The sequence below is a fragment of the Eubalaena glacialis genome, chromosome 18 (assembly GCF_028564815.1).
Source record: "Eubalaena glacialis isolate mEubGla1 chromosome 18, mEubGla1.1.hap2.+ XY, whole genome shotgun sequence".
NCBI lineage: Eukaryota > Metazoa > Chordata > Mammalia > Artiodactyla > Balaenidae > Eubalaena > Eubalaena glacialis.
Window position 1 is genome coordinate 17,478,441 of NC_083733.1, and position 16,426 is coordinate 17,494,866.

The 16,426-nt window shown below is 39.7% G+C and overlaps 1 protein-coding gene across 1 annotated transcript; it reads left to right on the top strand.

The window, feature by feature from the left end:
- Nucleotides 1–4,498: 4,498 nt before the first annotated feature.
- Nucleotides 4,499–8,540, top strand: NQO1 (NAD(P)H quinone dehydrogenase 1). The gene is given in 5 exon segments (XM_061172423.1): nt 4,499–4,505; nt 4,824–4,988; nt 5,098–5,228; nt 8,236–8,431; nt 8,434–8,540. Coding segments are annotated over 5 exon segments (606 nt in total).
- Nucleotides 8,541–16,426: the final 7,886 nt, after the last annotated feature.

Genomic DNA, 16,426 nt, shown 5'->3' on the forward strand with positions numbered 1-16,426 from the left:
GTAATAATCCCATTTGTCTTTCAAGACAGCTCAAATGGCAACTCCTTCTGAAGGCCTTTGCTGAGGGGTCAGCCCTGAAGTGAACAGTTTTCCTCTATTAGTTATTAGTGTATGTGTCTTACGCCTTTCTTAGGGTAAATTTCAAGAAAGTAAAGCCTGTCATGTAGCTAGTTAAATGGCAGGAAGGGAAACTGAACCCTCCAAGTCCAAAAAAACTCAGATTTGGCTGTGAAAAATGACTTGGAAACAAGCGACTCAGGCTTGTGCTTTGGTAGTAAATCTCTTTCTTTACCCTTATCTCTGGCAAATACACATGACCGTTCTGTTAATTGCGAATGAATGCTCTGTTAATTGCCTATTCATAGCCTTTGACCATTTTTCTACTGGGTTGTTTTTAAGAATCTATATATTCCAGATACTGAACTTTGTTGGTTATATTTCTTGCAAATATATTCTTCCTGTTTGTATCTCGTCTTACTTTTTTCTTATTTTTGAAGGTAACTGTCATGCCTATACTGTAGTTAGTAGATGGTAAGCTCTTTGAAAGCAAGGGATAGATGTCCTGATTTTCTCATTTTCTAGGAAGTGCCTTTATGTTTTACTGCTTACAAAATGCTTGTTAGGGCTTCCCTGGTGGCGCAGTGGTTAAGAATCCGCCTGCCAATGCAGGGGACACGGGTTCGAGCCCTGGTCCTGGAAGATCCCACATGCTGTGGAGCAACTGAGCCCGTGGAGCAACTAAGCCCGTGCACCACAGCTACTGAGCCTGTGCTCTAGAGCCCGCGAGCCACAACTACTGGAGCCTGTGTGCCTAGAGCCCGTGCTCCGCAACAAGAGAAGCCACCGCAATGCACCATAACGAAGAGTAGCCTCCCACTCGCTGCAACTAGAGAAAGCTTGCACACAGCAACGAAGACCCAATGCAGCCAAAAATAAATAAATTTATTTTAAAAAATGCTTGTTAATGTTGATAAGTGAAAAAATATATATATATAAATAAAAAATATATTAATATATATATATATAGGTAAGGAGTAAGCCAAGAGAATAAAAATTGACAAAGCAGTATTTAGTAAACACTGATGTGACTAATGCAAAGATAAATCACAAAGAAAATGCATGTCAGAGCTTAATACACTCACATCGCTCTCAGTAGCGTTCAGTCCATGAGTTGATAAGAAAGGGGGGTCGGAATTTGTTGAGGCAGCCTCAGGAATTCCTTTCCATTTTCCCAGGCAGCGTCAGAAGCAGATATATCACTTCCGTAGCATTTAAATCCTCATCAAATTTATATTCCACCAAATCTGAGTTTATGGAGTCTGAAATGCCAGGACCAAGCTTGGAAATCCTCTTTTTTGGCAAGCGCCAAAAGCTTGCCTGAAGCTTACACGTGGCTGAAGCTTACACGTGGCTGAATTTAAGCCAGTAGGAGCTGCCTACACCAGGTGTGGTTAATACTGAAAGCAGGGCGAGAACTGAAGGCTTACACATCCCTTTCTAGTTAATTTTCTTCAAACAATACCAAAAAAAGTTGCAGGTGCATTCTCTCCCAGTTCCACCCACAGTCGCTGCTGTTCAGAGTTCTTAAGGTATGAAATTGTGGCACCAATTTTTGGGAGAACGGTGGTGGTAAACTTCCTTGCTCTGGTACTCCTCCCCACGCCCTACACGTTGTTGCATAGATTTATCTATGTCTATATATTTTTAAATTATTCCAGCTTCACCACTTAGTATGTACATTTGGGTAACTGCTTAAGGTTTCTGTGCTTGTTTTCCCATCCATAATATGAGGATACTAATTCTGTTTGCCTCATAGGGTTGCTGTGACAATTGAAAAAGAATACAAAGCACTTAGAACAGTGCCTAGCATGTAGTTAGCACCCTTTACATGCTGTTATTGCAAAAGTAAAGCAGGTTCCTTCTAACAACTTTATTAACACAAAGAAGGCCCAAGAAAAAGTTCATCTTTCCCCTCTGCCTCTACCCTCTTGCTATCTCTTACTTACCTAAGGAAACTAGTAACGGTTTCATGTGATCATTCCACATCTTTTTTTCCCCTCATACCAATATACTGCAAATCTACCTACATATATGTAGTTTCTTTTTCTTTTTTTTAAATAAAAGTGGATTCACATTCACTCATTTTATCATTTAACGATATATCCTGGATATCTTTCAGGGTGACTGTGTGTAGCTAACTCATTCTTGTTAAGAGCATAATATTCTGTAGTATGTGTGTATCGTAGTTTATTCAAATGTGCTCCAGAAATAGATAATCGGGGTTATATCTAATTTTTGCCAATGACTAGAATGGTTCAGTACACATCCTTGCTCTTCCATCCTGATGCTTTCAGTCTGTAGGACAGATTCCCCAAAGTTGGAAAACTAGATCAAAGATTTATGTGCCTTTAAAATGTTTAAAGATTCAGCCTGATTACTTTCCCCAAAGGCTGAGGCAACTCATATTCCCACCAGCAACGTGCCAGTTTTCCTGAAATCTTAATTGCCCTTGATGTTATTTGTCTTAAATTGTTTTGCCAATTGATCGGTAAATAATGATGTCTCATTTTATTTTATTTATTTATTTTTTTGCTGCACCACGTGGCGTGTGGGATCTTAGTTCCCTGACCAGAGATCGAACCCGTGCCCACTGCAGTGGAAGTGTGGAGTCTTAACCACTGGACCACCAGGGCAGTCCCATGATGCCTTATTTTAATTTGCTTTTCCTTGCACGCCTGACAGGGCACCTTCTCATTTGTTTATTGTTGTTTGCAATTTCCTTCCCTGAATCATGTGTTCATATCCTTGACTTTTTCTTTTATTGCATTGTCTTTTCCTAATAATTTGTAGGCATTCTTTGGGATTTTAACTCTTTGTGATGAGTTCTGGATATCTTCTCCTGATTGTCTTTTGATTCTGTTTATGGAACCTTTTGTTAAATACAAATTTTTGATGTTTATGTGGCTTTATCTCTCAGGCTTTTCCTTCATGGTTTCTGAATCTCTAGTCTTTCTTAAAAAGTAGCCTCTGTCCAGAGGTTATACAAATTCTCCCTTTCATCCCATACTATTCTTTTTTTTTTTTAAGGTTTTTAAAATAACATTTATGTCTTAAAAGTTAACATGTGCATAATAGGAAACCAAAAAATATTAGAAGCAAAAAACAAAGTTATCCATAATCACAAATAGTTTACCGTTTGATGTGTCCTTCTAGGTCTCATTTATGTAGGTAGCTACACAACTAAGCATCCATTTTTATGTAAATAAGACCATACAGTTATGTATCATGCTTTTTCACACATCACGAATGTCTACCATTTCAAAGTCCCAAAGCTATGAGTATTTTGACAACCAAGAATACACTACACCAACTCAGTCTGGAAGGGAAAAATGTAATCCTGCCTTACTTGGCAACAAAAATTTCATAAAAGACAAAAATGGCAACAGGCCTCTAGATAAAGATATTGGCAAGAGTTATGATTAAAATACTGCAGTCCCTTAATGTTCAATTAAAAATGAAACATAAAGCAACAGAGTGCACAAAGCATCCTATACTATTCTTTTTTTTTTTTTGGTGGGTTGTTGTTTTCTTTTTCTTTTTTTTTTTTGAATTTTTGAATTTTATTTTATTTATTTTTTTATACAGCAGGTTCTTATTAGTCATCAATTTTATCCACATCAGTGTATACATGTCAATCCCAATCGCCCAATTCATCACACCACCACCACCACCCACCGCCGCTTTCCCCCCTTGATGTCCATACGTTTGTTCTCTACATCTGTGTTTCAATTTCTGCCCTGCAAACCGGTTCATCTGTACCATTTTTCTAGGTTCCACATATATGCGTTAATATGCGATATTTGTTTTTCTCTTTCTGACTTACTTGACTCTGTATGACAGTCTCTAGATCCATCCACGTCTCAACAAATGACCCAATTTTGTTCCTTTTTATGGCTGAGTAATATTCCATTGTATATATGTACCACATCTTCTTTATCCATTCGTCTGTCGATGGGCATTTAGGTTGCTTCCATGACCTGGCTATTGTAAATAGTGCTGCAATGAACATTGGGGTACATGTGTCTTTCTGAATTATGGTTTTCTCTGGGTATATGCCCAGTAGTGGGATTGCTGGATCATATGGTAATTCTATTTTTAGTTTTTTAAGGAACCTCCATACTGTTCTCCATAGTGGCTGTTATCAATTTACATTCCCACCAACAGTGCAAGAGGGTTCCCTATCCCATACTATTCTAATAGTTTCATTTTTTAAAATGTAGATCTTTAATCTGCCAGCAAATTGTTGCTGTTTGTGGTGTGTTAGTGGGATAGTTAAAACCCAAAACTTTAATACAATAGACACGCTGAAAAGCACACAAGTTCTAAGTGAATTTTCACAAACTGAACACACACTTGTGTAATCTGCACCCAGATCAAGAAACAGAATACGGCCAGCACCCCAAAAGCCCATTTGTCCCCTTCCAGTCACTATCCCCTGATGGAGGGTAACTGCTATACTGACTTCTAACACCTTACATTAGTTTTCTAAGGGGATAATTTTATTTTCATGCAGATGGCTGCTTAAGTATGCCAACACCATTTATTAAATTAGCCACTGTTTTCCCAGTGAGTTAAAATGCCTCCTTTGATTGTTGGTACTTGTAAGGAGAAAATATATTTTTTGATGCAGTGGATGGATTGCATAACCCAATGTCTAACAAAGTCACGTCTTCCATTATGGATCCCAGCTGGGCTCCCCTGTAGCCAGAGCTTTGCTGGTTGGTGACTGATTTTCTCCATGTGCCTTGTGTGTGTCTAAATAGTTAGAAAAGCACTGATCCTACTGGCCCACTCAGAGAGGACATCCTTCAACTATGCCACGAAGGAGGCCGCCGTAGAGGCTTTGAAGAGGAAAGGATGGGAGGTCACTGTGTCGGACCTATATGCCATGAACTTCAATCCCGTCATCTCCAGAAACAACATCACAGGTGGGAGCAGCTCTCCCCTTGAATTAGGTCTTTGTGGAACTTCTCGCCTGTGGGTTCTCTGGCCCCGCCTTGGCCCCTCTGGGTCAGCCTCTCTTTTTCCTCTCTGCAGGTAAACTGGAGGACCCTGGGAACTCTCAGTATCCTGCCGAGTCTGTTCTAGCTTATAAAGAAGGCCGTCTGAGCGCAGATATTGTGGCCGAACAAAAGAAGCTGCAAGCCACAGACCTTGTGATTTTTCAGGTGTGGTTAAGACATCAAAAGGAGTGTTGGGACACTTGCGTTCTTTTTGTCCTAGACCTGGCACCTAATTAGCTATGTAATCTTAGGAAAGTTAACAGCCACTTGACCGCATTCTCTGTAGAGAAGGGTGATTACTTCAAAGGCCCAGTATTACACAGATTTACAGATGTCGTGAATCCGGCTGTATTATTACTCTTTGAAAATACGACTGTGATGGCAGAGATGACATGTGAGCCTTGAGCTTTTTTTCCCCAGTATGTTTAATCTTTTTCTTCAGTTAGTTATTTCTTGTGGAATCACTCAAGTTTGCAATTCTCCCCCGCCCCTGTCTCCATAAGCATCCTGAAAATAGTTTGTGGAGCTGCTATCTGGAGGATTTGGACTCCATAGAAAGTTCAATTAATTAATTCCCCTGAAGGGTCACTGAAAACGAGATACCTGAATTGGGCAGAGAATGATATTCATGTCCCCGTGGATACCCTGCAGAGAGTACATGGAGCCACTGCCACCAGTGGAGATGGAAAGCACTGCCTTCTTATTCTGTAAAAGAAAAGTCATTACTTTCCACATCTCCTTGGTGACAGGAAGTTAATGAAACAGCCCCAGGGAAAAGAACACAAAGGTCCCCCTCCCATCTGCTGTTTATGTTACTTCATACATTGGCTCCTCTGAGCCTCACAGTATGACTCTGCAGAAGTACCAGCCTGGAAGATGGTACACAGAGGGGCAGGCCCAGGATTCCATACTCCTGGGTGTGGCAAATCAGGTGAAGGTTGTCATGGTAACACAAAATCAGTGCTGACTGCTGGTGTCTAGGTGGAGTTATTTGTTGTTTTTTTATCTATCTCCCCACACTGCTAGGCATGTATCTAGGCTTGTAATCCAGGAGGTCTCAAAATGTTTCTTGTATAGTTTTGGGTGTCTGGAAAATGAAGACAGACTGACTTTTTTATTATGGACAATTTCAAACATACATAAAGAAGAGAAAATAGTAAAATGATGCATCCACCATCCAGCTTTAACTCTCAGTATCCCCTCACCCCTGTTTTTTCCTGGAGTATTTTAAAGAAAATCCTGAACATCATGTCAAAATATCTATAAAAATATCTATTAAAAATTTTGGGAGAGACATGCGTCTCTCCCAAAGGGACCTGGAGCCTGATTTTGGTATCTAATTGTGCTCAAAACTCTGCCTCAGGACAGAATCTACCTAGAATCCAGGTGTTAGAAAAAGCAGAACCATCAACCTACCCGGAAAGGTCCCTTGTCATACACGGCAGCATACGAGTAAGCAAACTCCCCTATGAGCACTCGCTCAAACCAGCCTTTCAGGATGGCAGGGACTCCAAACCACTGCAGGGGGGACTGTGGGACAGAGGACAAAGAGGTCAGATGGGGAACACCCCCAAAATAGACTTAGGGTGCTTAGCTGCTGCCCATGATGTCACCGAGGGGCAAACTTTCTTCAGGACCTGTCATCCCTTCTGGAGGAGTTAGCACATTCAAGAAAAGAAAATTTTAAAGAAAAGAAAATTATTGTCCTTGGTCAGTCAACTTGACACTCCTGTTTCTGCCTAAAAATACAAATATTGGGTGGGTGTGAAGAAAGCCACATGCAATAAGATTTGCTTCTATGGAATCACGTTTGGCAGCAAAGTCTGAACAGCAAGGATTGCAGGCAAAGTTGGCTTCAGTGTGTGTTGTCTAAATCAATATTTTCCCAAGAGCTTGCTTTTGTGGGTGTGCTTTCAAAAATATGAAATCTGTACCTTGTGCTCACGGATTTAAAATCCTATCATTTAGAATAAACAGAACCACTCACATATGCAAACAAATGATCAGTGTGACTTAAGTTCATCAGGGAATTGCCATGAGAAAGACCTATTGGGCCTCTTGTCCTGGTAAAAGCTAAGCAAGGACATACCAGTATTTCTTCTTCTCCTTGACTCACTTAAAGGCAATGACAACAGGAACATGCGCAGAGGTTAAAAAACAAAACTAGGACAGAGAAAAAATTTTTAAGACTTGATAGTTCTCTCTTTGAAGGGTGGTTGACCTACAGGAAAGGGGATAAGGAAGTAGAGTTTTAGGACACGACTGAGAATGAAACCTGTATTCTCACCCTGAATCTGCCAGTAATTTGCCTCATCAGTAAAAAGAGGGGCTTGAGGTATCTCTAGTAGCTTCTCACATTCTCACATTTATGACACTCCAATTGTGAGGGGCCAGATCTGCAGCTTTTAGGATAAATGTGCAGGTTGTTTAGGCAAGTAGATTTGGTCCCTTGTGAATGTTCTACAGTCAGGGCTGAAATAGAATTGGTTGGTTTGCCGGGTATTACAAGTTTACTCCCTCAAGTTGTTCTTGGAGGGACTTCCCTGGTGGTGCAGTGGTTAAGACTCCGCGCTCCCAATGCAGGGGGCCTGGGTTCAATCTCTGGTCAGGGAACTAGATCCCACATGCATGCCGCAACTAAGGGTGTGCATGCCGCAACTAAGGAGCCCGCCTGCTGCAACTAAGACCCAGCGAAACCAAATAAATAAATAAATATTTTTTAAAAAAAGGGGCCACCTATAGGATTAGGGAATTAATATTAACATTGGAGAATAAATGGTAAGAATAATTTATTAAGACTTGTCTAGTAATGTGGGGAGGCAGAGAAATGCACATGTGCATGCCTTGGCAAGGGTCAGCTGCCAAGAAGCTGAAACTCACCCTTAGGTAATAGAACTTCGGGCACTTTTGGCAGAGAATGCCAGGCTGGCACAGGTTCAAGGTTTTCTTCATTCAAAGAAGAGCACAGCTGAATAGGCTAAAATAGGTAACAACTAGGTACAGAAAGCACAAGGTGAGAGGGTGGAGCTATGAACTAATTTTCCAGGGTGCCTCAGGCCTCCACATCAGGGTATCCTGTTGGGAAACCCAGATTAACTTTTGTTGTTTGTATATGGTACAAGGTCTGTGGGGTTTGATCTGTGACTCACCTCTGTGCTTTGTGTATCCCTAGAGTGGTACTCTGCATTTCTGTGGCTTCCAAGTCTTGGAACCTCAACTGACATATAGCATTGGGCACACTCCCAAGGATGTCCGAATTCAGATCCTGGAAGGATGGAAGAAACGCCTGGAGAATATTTGGGATGAGATGCCACTGTATTTTGCTCCAAGTAGCCTCTTTGACCTAAACTTCCAGGCAGGATTCTTAATGAAAAAGAGGTACAGGATGAACAGAAAAATAAGAAATTTGGCCTTTCAGTGGGCCATCACTTGGGCAAGTCCATCCCGACGGACAACCAGATCAAAGCCAGAAAATAAGATTCACAAGACTTGATTTCCTTCTAAAATATAGCCAAATCTAGATTTCTTTCTTGGGGTTCCTTGACTTGCTTTAGTTTTTAAGATTTGTGTTTTTCTTTTTCCACAAGGAATGGATAGAACAGACTATATTCATACATTTTTGTATAGTTTTGTTAAACATAACCGATTCTATTTTTTTTAAAAAAATTTATTAATTTATTTATTTATGGCTGCGTTGGGTCTTCGTTGCTGCGTGTGGGCTTTCTCTAGTTGCAGCGAGTGGGGGCTACTCTTCGTTGCGGTGCACGGGCTTCTCATTGCAGTGGCTTCTCTTGTGCAGCACGGGCCCTAGGCGCGTGGGCTTCAGTAGTTGTGGCACGTGGGCTCAGTAGTTGTGGCACGTGGGCTCAGTAGTTGTGGCACGTGGGCTCTAGAGCACAGGCTTAGTAGTGGCGCATGGGCTTAGTTGCTCCACAGCACGTGGGATCTTCCCGGACCAGGGCTCGAACCCATGTCCCCTGCATTGGCAGGCGGATTCTTAACCACTACGCCACCAGGGAAGTCCCAAATGTAACCAACTGCTATCATGGCAAAATCTGATTAGGCTCAAAAGGCCTCTCAGGCTTAGGATGTAAAGCCAGAGAGAAAGGTGTAGAAAGATCCCAGACAGTATTCTTTAAGGTCCTCTACACAATTTAATTCCTCTCTTTAGAGATACATTTTTAGGAATAAATCTGGCTAGAGAGCATCCAACTCCTCAATGATCTATTTTTCTTTTAATTACCTCTCTGTGGTTTATGGCAGAAGGGAATTGCTCAGAGAAAGAAATGACGAAATCTGTCTGACCTAAGGGACTTGTTTAGTAATTACTACTCTCTGCTTGTTTGTGATATATATTGGCTTTAATTACTACACAATGACTATTATGCCTAATATGAGTGTCATTCTCCTTCAGCTTTTGTTGTTTCTATACAGTGCACACAGACATCTTGAAATGAAAAGCTAAAAAAAACCTCTTTACTTCAATCTTCTAATTTAATGTCTGCAAATAAACCAACACCTCTAAACACTACATCTGCTACAATGAATGAATTCATGAAAGGAAACAGTACTCCCAGTACCTAAAAACAGCTTGCCACAAACAGTACTTTACTTCAGATCCATATAACTAAGCTTCTGGAACTTTTTCCTGTATCATTGCTAAACTAATGACTTGCCTTTTAAGGATGTGTCTTGGTTTCATGAATTTAGGGACAAAATTGTAAGCCTAGAGTTTCGTTAACTTTGGTGAACAATTTTGGCGTAACGTTCTAACTTCTTATTTAAATGATTGAGGTGCATCTCTACTCACTGTTGGTATAACTTAAGTAGAAAATGATGAAAGAACACCCTCTTGTGGTGCATAGAAAGAAAACATGAGAAAATGATGCAAAGCAAGGTTGCATGAAACTGGGAACAGCCTCTTACCTGCCAAGGAAATGATAGCGTCAGGCTGGAGAACCTCATGTGCCAGATGCCAGCAGGCACTGGGTATTCTTTCCACAATATCCACAATGGCAGATGGCTGGGTGCTTCAGTTTGAAAACATTTGAAAATATTTACTGTTGCCTTCATCTTCACTGCAGTTTTATGTAAGTTTCTAAAAGTTCCAAATGAAATAAATAAAATCCATTTCTACAAAACAGACCCACACTCACTGGTTTCAGAGAAGCTAGTGACAGAGGCATTCAGGCAAAAGTGGAATCTACTGGGGAAGAAGCGATCAGAGGATTCAGTGATAAATTGTGGCCAGAAGCCTATATGGTGACTTGGCTTGACAGCTTGCCCAATAGGGCTGCTTCATTCTGAATGGCAAGGGAACCTACTAAGATTCTCTCAGGGAATTTAAAGGACATTTAAGGAGATCCAGGAAAGAGAGTGGTATAGAAATCAAGAAAAACACAGAATGCAATAAATAAATGCCAAGGAGCAATATTTATTCTGATTTGCCTGATTTATTCTGATTTATCTAATCAATGGGCCAGGCATTCTTCTAGGCACTGGGAATACAGCAGACAAAAAACCTTGCCTCATGAAGTTTGCATTCTAGTAAAGAATGATAGAAGAACAAATGTCAGTCAGGTGGTGATAAACGCTAGGAAGGAAGAGCAGGGTAAGAGGGTTAGAGATGGGATACGAGTTTTATACAGGGTGGTCAAGAAAGATCTCTCCTATAAGGTTATATTTGGGCAAAGCCCTGATAAAGTGAGAGAGTGATACATGTAGGTCCCTGAAGGAAGAGCATGCCAGGAGTGATGTGAGTGCAAACCCATGAGGCAGCAGCATGATCAGTATGCTTTAGGGAGAGCAAGGAAGTTAGTGTGACTAAAGCACAGAAAGCAAGAGAGGGATAGGTCAGACACAAAGCTGGAATCAGACCACAAAGGGCATTACAAGCATTGTGAAATGTAGAGATAGGAAGTCACTAGAGGGTTTTGAGCAGAGGTGTAACATATGACTTATGTTTAAATCTGGCTGGTATGTGAAGAATCAAGTATAAGGGGTAATGATAGAAGCAGGGAGAATTGTTGGGAAGCTGTTATGACAATCTAGGCAACAAATGCTTTGGATCAAAGTGATAGCAATAGATGTATTGAGAAGTGGTTGGATTCTGGAAGTATTTCAAAGGTCAGAGTAACAGGATTTGATGATGGATTGGATCAAGGTCAAAAAACAAGCCAACCAACCCTCAAAGGTATTTTGGCTTAAACAATTGGAAGAATGGAGATTCCATTTGCTCAGATGGGGAAGAATCTGGAAAGAGTACTGGCGGCAGAAGTTGGGAGTGGGAAGGGGAGAATCAAAATTTCACTTCAGACATGTTATTTCTGAGATGCCTGTTAAGACTGTCAAGTAGACAGTTCGATAATAGGAACCTGGAGTTAAAAAAGTTATGGCTGGAGATATACATTTGGAAATTTTCAACACATAGTCTATAAAGCAATCTGACTGGATGAGCGCACCTAAAAATTGAGTTATGATAGAGAAGAGATCTGATGATTGACTTCTAGGGTTCTCCAATGTTAGGAGGTCAAGAAGACGAGAATGGAAAAGGCCAGTGAAGCAGGAGAGATGAGTGCGGTGTCCTGAAAGCCAAGTGAAGAAAGTGTTTCAAAGAGTGTCATATACTGTTGATAAACTGAGTGAAACAGCCCTCAGAATTGACTTTTGGGTGGCCATTGGTGATGCTGATGAGCTATTTCAGTAGAGCAGGGTGATAAAACCTGATTGGAATGGGTTCAAGAGGATGAATGAAAGGAGAGAAAGTGGAAATAGTATGTATGGGGGATGTGTGGTCAAAGAAAATTGTTTGATATTTTTAAGAGATAAGGGACATTACAGAAAATTTATATACCAGTGGGTATGACTCAGAGAGAAAGGTTTTGATGCTGGAGAAAGAGGACAATTATATATGTATATGTATAACTGAATCACTTTGCTGTACACCTGAAACTAACACAACATAAAATCAACTATAATCCAATATAAAATAAAAATTAAATTAAAAATAAAAAAAAGAAAGAGGACAATTAAAGGAACAGGAGCATGTATTTGAAAAAGCAAAAGGATATGGATCCAGTGCACCAGAGGCAGAAGAGCAAAGTAGCAACAGGACTGGTACACTTATTAGGCACATAGCTCCTGTATGCCAGGAACTAAGTAGTTTTACACTGATTAATTTACTTAATTCTTCTAACAACCCTAAGAGGATCATTCATTTTTCTTTCCACTTTATAAATAAAGAAATTGAGGAATGGAGAGGTTAAACAGTAGGTATAGGAGCCAGAACTTCACCCAAGCAGGCAAACTCAAGACCCTATGCTTTTGGACTTCCCTGGCGGCGCAGTGGTTAAGAATCCGCCTGCCAATGCAGGGGACACGGGTTCGAGCCCTGGTCCAGGAAGATCCCACATGCCTCGGAACAACTAAGGCCGTGTGCCACAACTACTGAGCCTGCGCTCTAGAGCCCCCAAGCCACAACTACTGAGCCTATGCGCCCTAGAGCCCGCGTGCCTAGAGCCCGTGATCCATAACAAGAGAAGCCACCACAATGAGAAGCCCGCGCACCACAATGAAGAGTAGCCCCCGCTCGCCGCAACTAGAGAAAGCCCGCGCGCAGCAACTTAGACCCAACGCAGCCAAAAGTAAATAAATTTATTAAAAAAAAAAAAAAGAGCCTATGCTTTAAATACTATACAGGCAGGGATGATGACAACATGAAATAGAGCACAAGAGTATTAATCAATTGTCTTCCTGAGAGAAAGACCATTAAGTGTTGCTGTCGAGAAACTATAGCTGCTTTTATACTTCCAGAGTCCTTCTGTGTCCTGAGCAGGGATAAATGATGTTTGGTTCTTTTACAGGCCTAATTATATGGCTGCTGAGAATTGTCTGCTCCTCACAAGATAATACAGCAGGACTCTTACCAGCTTGGAGTAAAGCAGGACAGCTATCTCCCTTGTTCTGCACACTGTAACTTAAATTATGTAACCCAGGATTGCATCAGCCTTTCCGGCAGCCACTCATATGCAGTCCCATTTTCGGATCAGTCTTTTTGCCCACATACGCTGTTTTTTGGACCCCAGTACTTTTGATATTTATACTTATTTAATTTCATTTGGTTTTTTAAATAAATTTATTTATTTATTTATTTTTGGCTGCATTGGGTCTTCGTTGCTATGTGCGAGCTTTCTCTAGTTGCGGTGAGCGGGGGCTACTCTTCATTGCGGTGCGCGGGCTTCTCGTTGCGGTGGCTTCTCTTGTTGCGGAGCACGGGCTCTAGGCGCGCGGGCTGCAGTAGTTGTGGCATGAGGGCTTAGCTGCTCCGCGGCATGTGGGATCTTCCCGGACCAGGGCTCGAACCCGTGTCCCCTGCATTGCAGGCGGATTCCTAACCACTGCTCCACCAGGAAAGCCCAATTTCATTTGGTTATTACTCCTTTCCAGTGCTGCTGAAGTCAATAAATGCCAAAAGACAACTTTTAAACATATTTAGAACAATGGCAGCATTGTTGTCACTTTAGACTCCTAAAGTGACAACTCATTTAGATATATACATTTGGATGTGTTAAAAAATTCAGTCACTTTCACAGAATCAACAGACACTATATTTGATAAGAAGGTATAAGCATACTGTTTAAAGCAGTGCTTCTGAAGCTTCAGTTATTTACATATCACATACATGATATTCATGTATCACCTGTATTAGTATTTATTTAGTATTTGTCTTTGACTCACATTTCCCCACAGTCTAGTAAGTAGACACATTATATATTTTTCTAATGTACATCCAAACCTTATATATATATGTTTAAAAATAATGTTTACCCATGTATCACCTGAAATCATTTTGGGTACCACTAGTGATATATGTACCACATTCTGATATATATAGATGTAAATTACTTACAGAAAAATAAAAAGAGATTGCCTCTGGATGTGGGACTGAGGGCTGGAGAGACTTGGTTTTCATCAAAAGTACCTCCATAATACAAGATTTGTCACCACATGTATATATTGTTTTACTAAACATGAAAATTTAAACTACGTAAAACAAACAAAAATTCTATTACACTAAGTCACTTGGTACACTGCCTGGTACAATGTAACTATTCAAAAATATTTCTATATTTCATACCTTTTCCTACTGATTTTTTAAGTTCAATCACATACTCATGTCGCTCAAAACTGACATTCACGGATATGACTTCATTCATAAAATCTGAGGAAAAAAGACAGTTAACTACTACAAAATGAAAACTTTCAATGTTTTATTTTTGACTGCAGCTGTTTACAGAAATATAGTTGCAAGTATACAAATGTTCCAATAGAAGCAAAATATCTTTTTAATATTTAACAAGTTATCACAGATAGCTAAAAACATAGATGCAAATGAAATTCCCTCAGAGAATAAACTGAAAATATCTGGTGTCAGTGCTCTGAAATCCCAACTATGAAAGCCATATACACAAAAATGTAACCCTTACTTACATCATTGCAGGACAATGGAAGAAGGCAGTTCAGTGGTTGATCAGTGTGCTCAAGCAAATAAAATTAAATTAAAAAATTAAATGGCAGAATGGTAGCTAAACCACTTGAGAACAGGTTAATAACTGTAGTATATTCATTAAAAGACTAAGTAAAAGAAATGAATGAAACAGTAAAAATTGTCAAAAAAAAAGTAATAAATACTTGGAGCTTATCAATTCAGTGTAAGGGAACAAGGTGAGCAGATACATTCATTAGATCGAAGGAAATTAGCTCAATATCACTGGAATCAGTTTGTCGCTATGAAAGCCATAAACACTTCCATGCAGGACAGTTCTTTATTGGACACAGTCTGATTCCAAAGCCACTCTCAAACATCTGAGGTGTGTGTGTGTGTGTGTGTGTGTGTGTGTGTGTGTGTGCTGTCCTGAGGTTCGTTAGCTAAAATAATAATAATAATAATACAAACTATTTCAAATCAGGCAAGTTACTTCTGGAAAAAACAAAAAACAAAACAGAGTGATACGGTTAAACACAGAGCCTTTAAAGGAAATATCACAAGTCGGAGTTGAACAGAATTGTGGTATGGTATAATGCTTTGGATATACAAATACAGTATGCAATAAAGTGGGGAAGAGGGGAAGGGTAACAAGAAAGGAGGAATGTAGCTAGAGCATCTCCCAACAGCTTGCCTATGTATTTCCAGCACCAAAGTTTGCAGAGTAAGCCACTTGTATTTCCACCGCTAGTTTTAAGCAAAGACAGCAGTGGTGATTTTCATAAAGTGAGTATACAATTATTTTCATTTTGAAATGTTCACTATTCTTACATGAGTTTATTAATTGGTGATTTGTAAACACCAACAATTATGGAGGTACTGAATTATACAGGGAGATTAAAATGAATGAATAAATCTACTTATCTTATGGTTAGTTTACATTTAACAGGATGCATATAACTGGGAAGGGAGAAATGCTCAAATTAAATAATACAGTGTCTTGTTTAACATCTCATCTGAAGCATAAGTTACAAGGATAGTTATATTTCTAGTGCATCAATTCTCATACAAAGCAAGCTATTTTAAAAGATTTATCTATTAAAAAAAGAAATTAAATAAGGTGCTTTGTTGATCTGGCTAGCTATGTTGTTTAATAGCTCAGATACAAATGTAAATATAAGGAATGACAAATAATTTTGTTCTGAGAGTTGGTCTAGCTGGGCCAAAATTGTGGTCTGCTGGTAAAGTAAGAGGCAATGAAAAGAAAGCTTTTATTATCACTGCCCACAATGTATCCATTTTATGGATAAACAGGAGACTTTAGCACCCGTCAATTGTATTAGCTACTTAACTGTCATAATAGTTAAAATAAACACAGAACATTGCACCTATATATTTAAATCAGTCATTTAATGTAAACTTTTAAGTGGTATGAAAATGCCAAACTAAGTTAACTGAATTATCAATAACTAGACTAATTGTATATGTACATAAAATATACTGTATTTCTATAGGCAGTACTGAGAATAAATTATCATTGCCAATAAATGATTATAGATAACCAAGTTAAATTGAATTTATATTAAAAACAATGTATAACTGTGTCTGTGTGAGTGGGAAAAAAAAGCCCTTTCTAGATCTTACTGTATACAGTTTACACCAGTGGTTCTCAAACTTTAGCATGTATCAGAATCACCTGAAGGGCTTGTTAAAAAACAGATTGCTGAGTCCCACTCCAGAGTTTCTGATTCACTATGTCTGGGATAAGGCCCAAGATTTTGCATTTTTAACTAGTTCCCAGGTGATACGGATGTTGGCTGGTGGGCTGAGGACCACACTTTGAGAACCATTGGTTTATACATACTATATACGTAGCAAA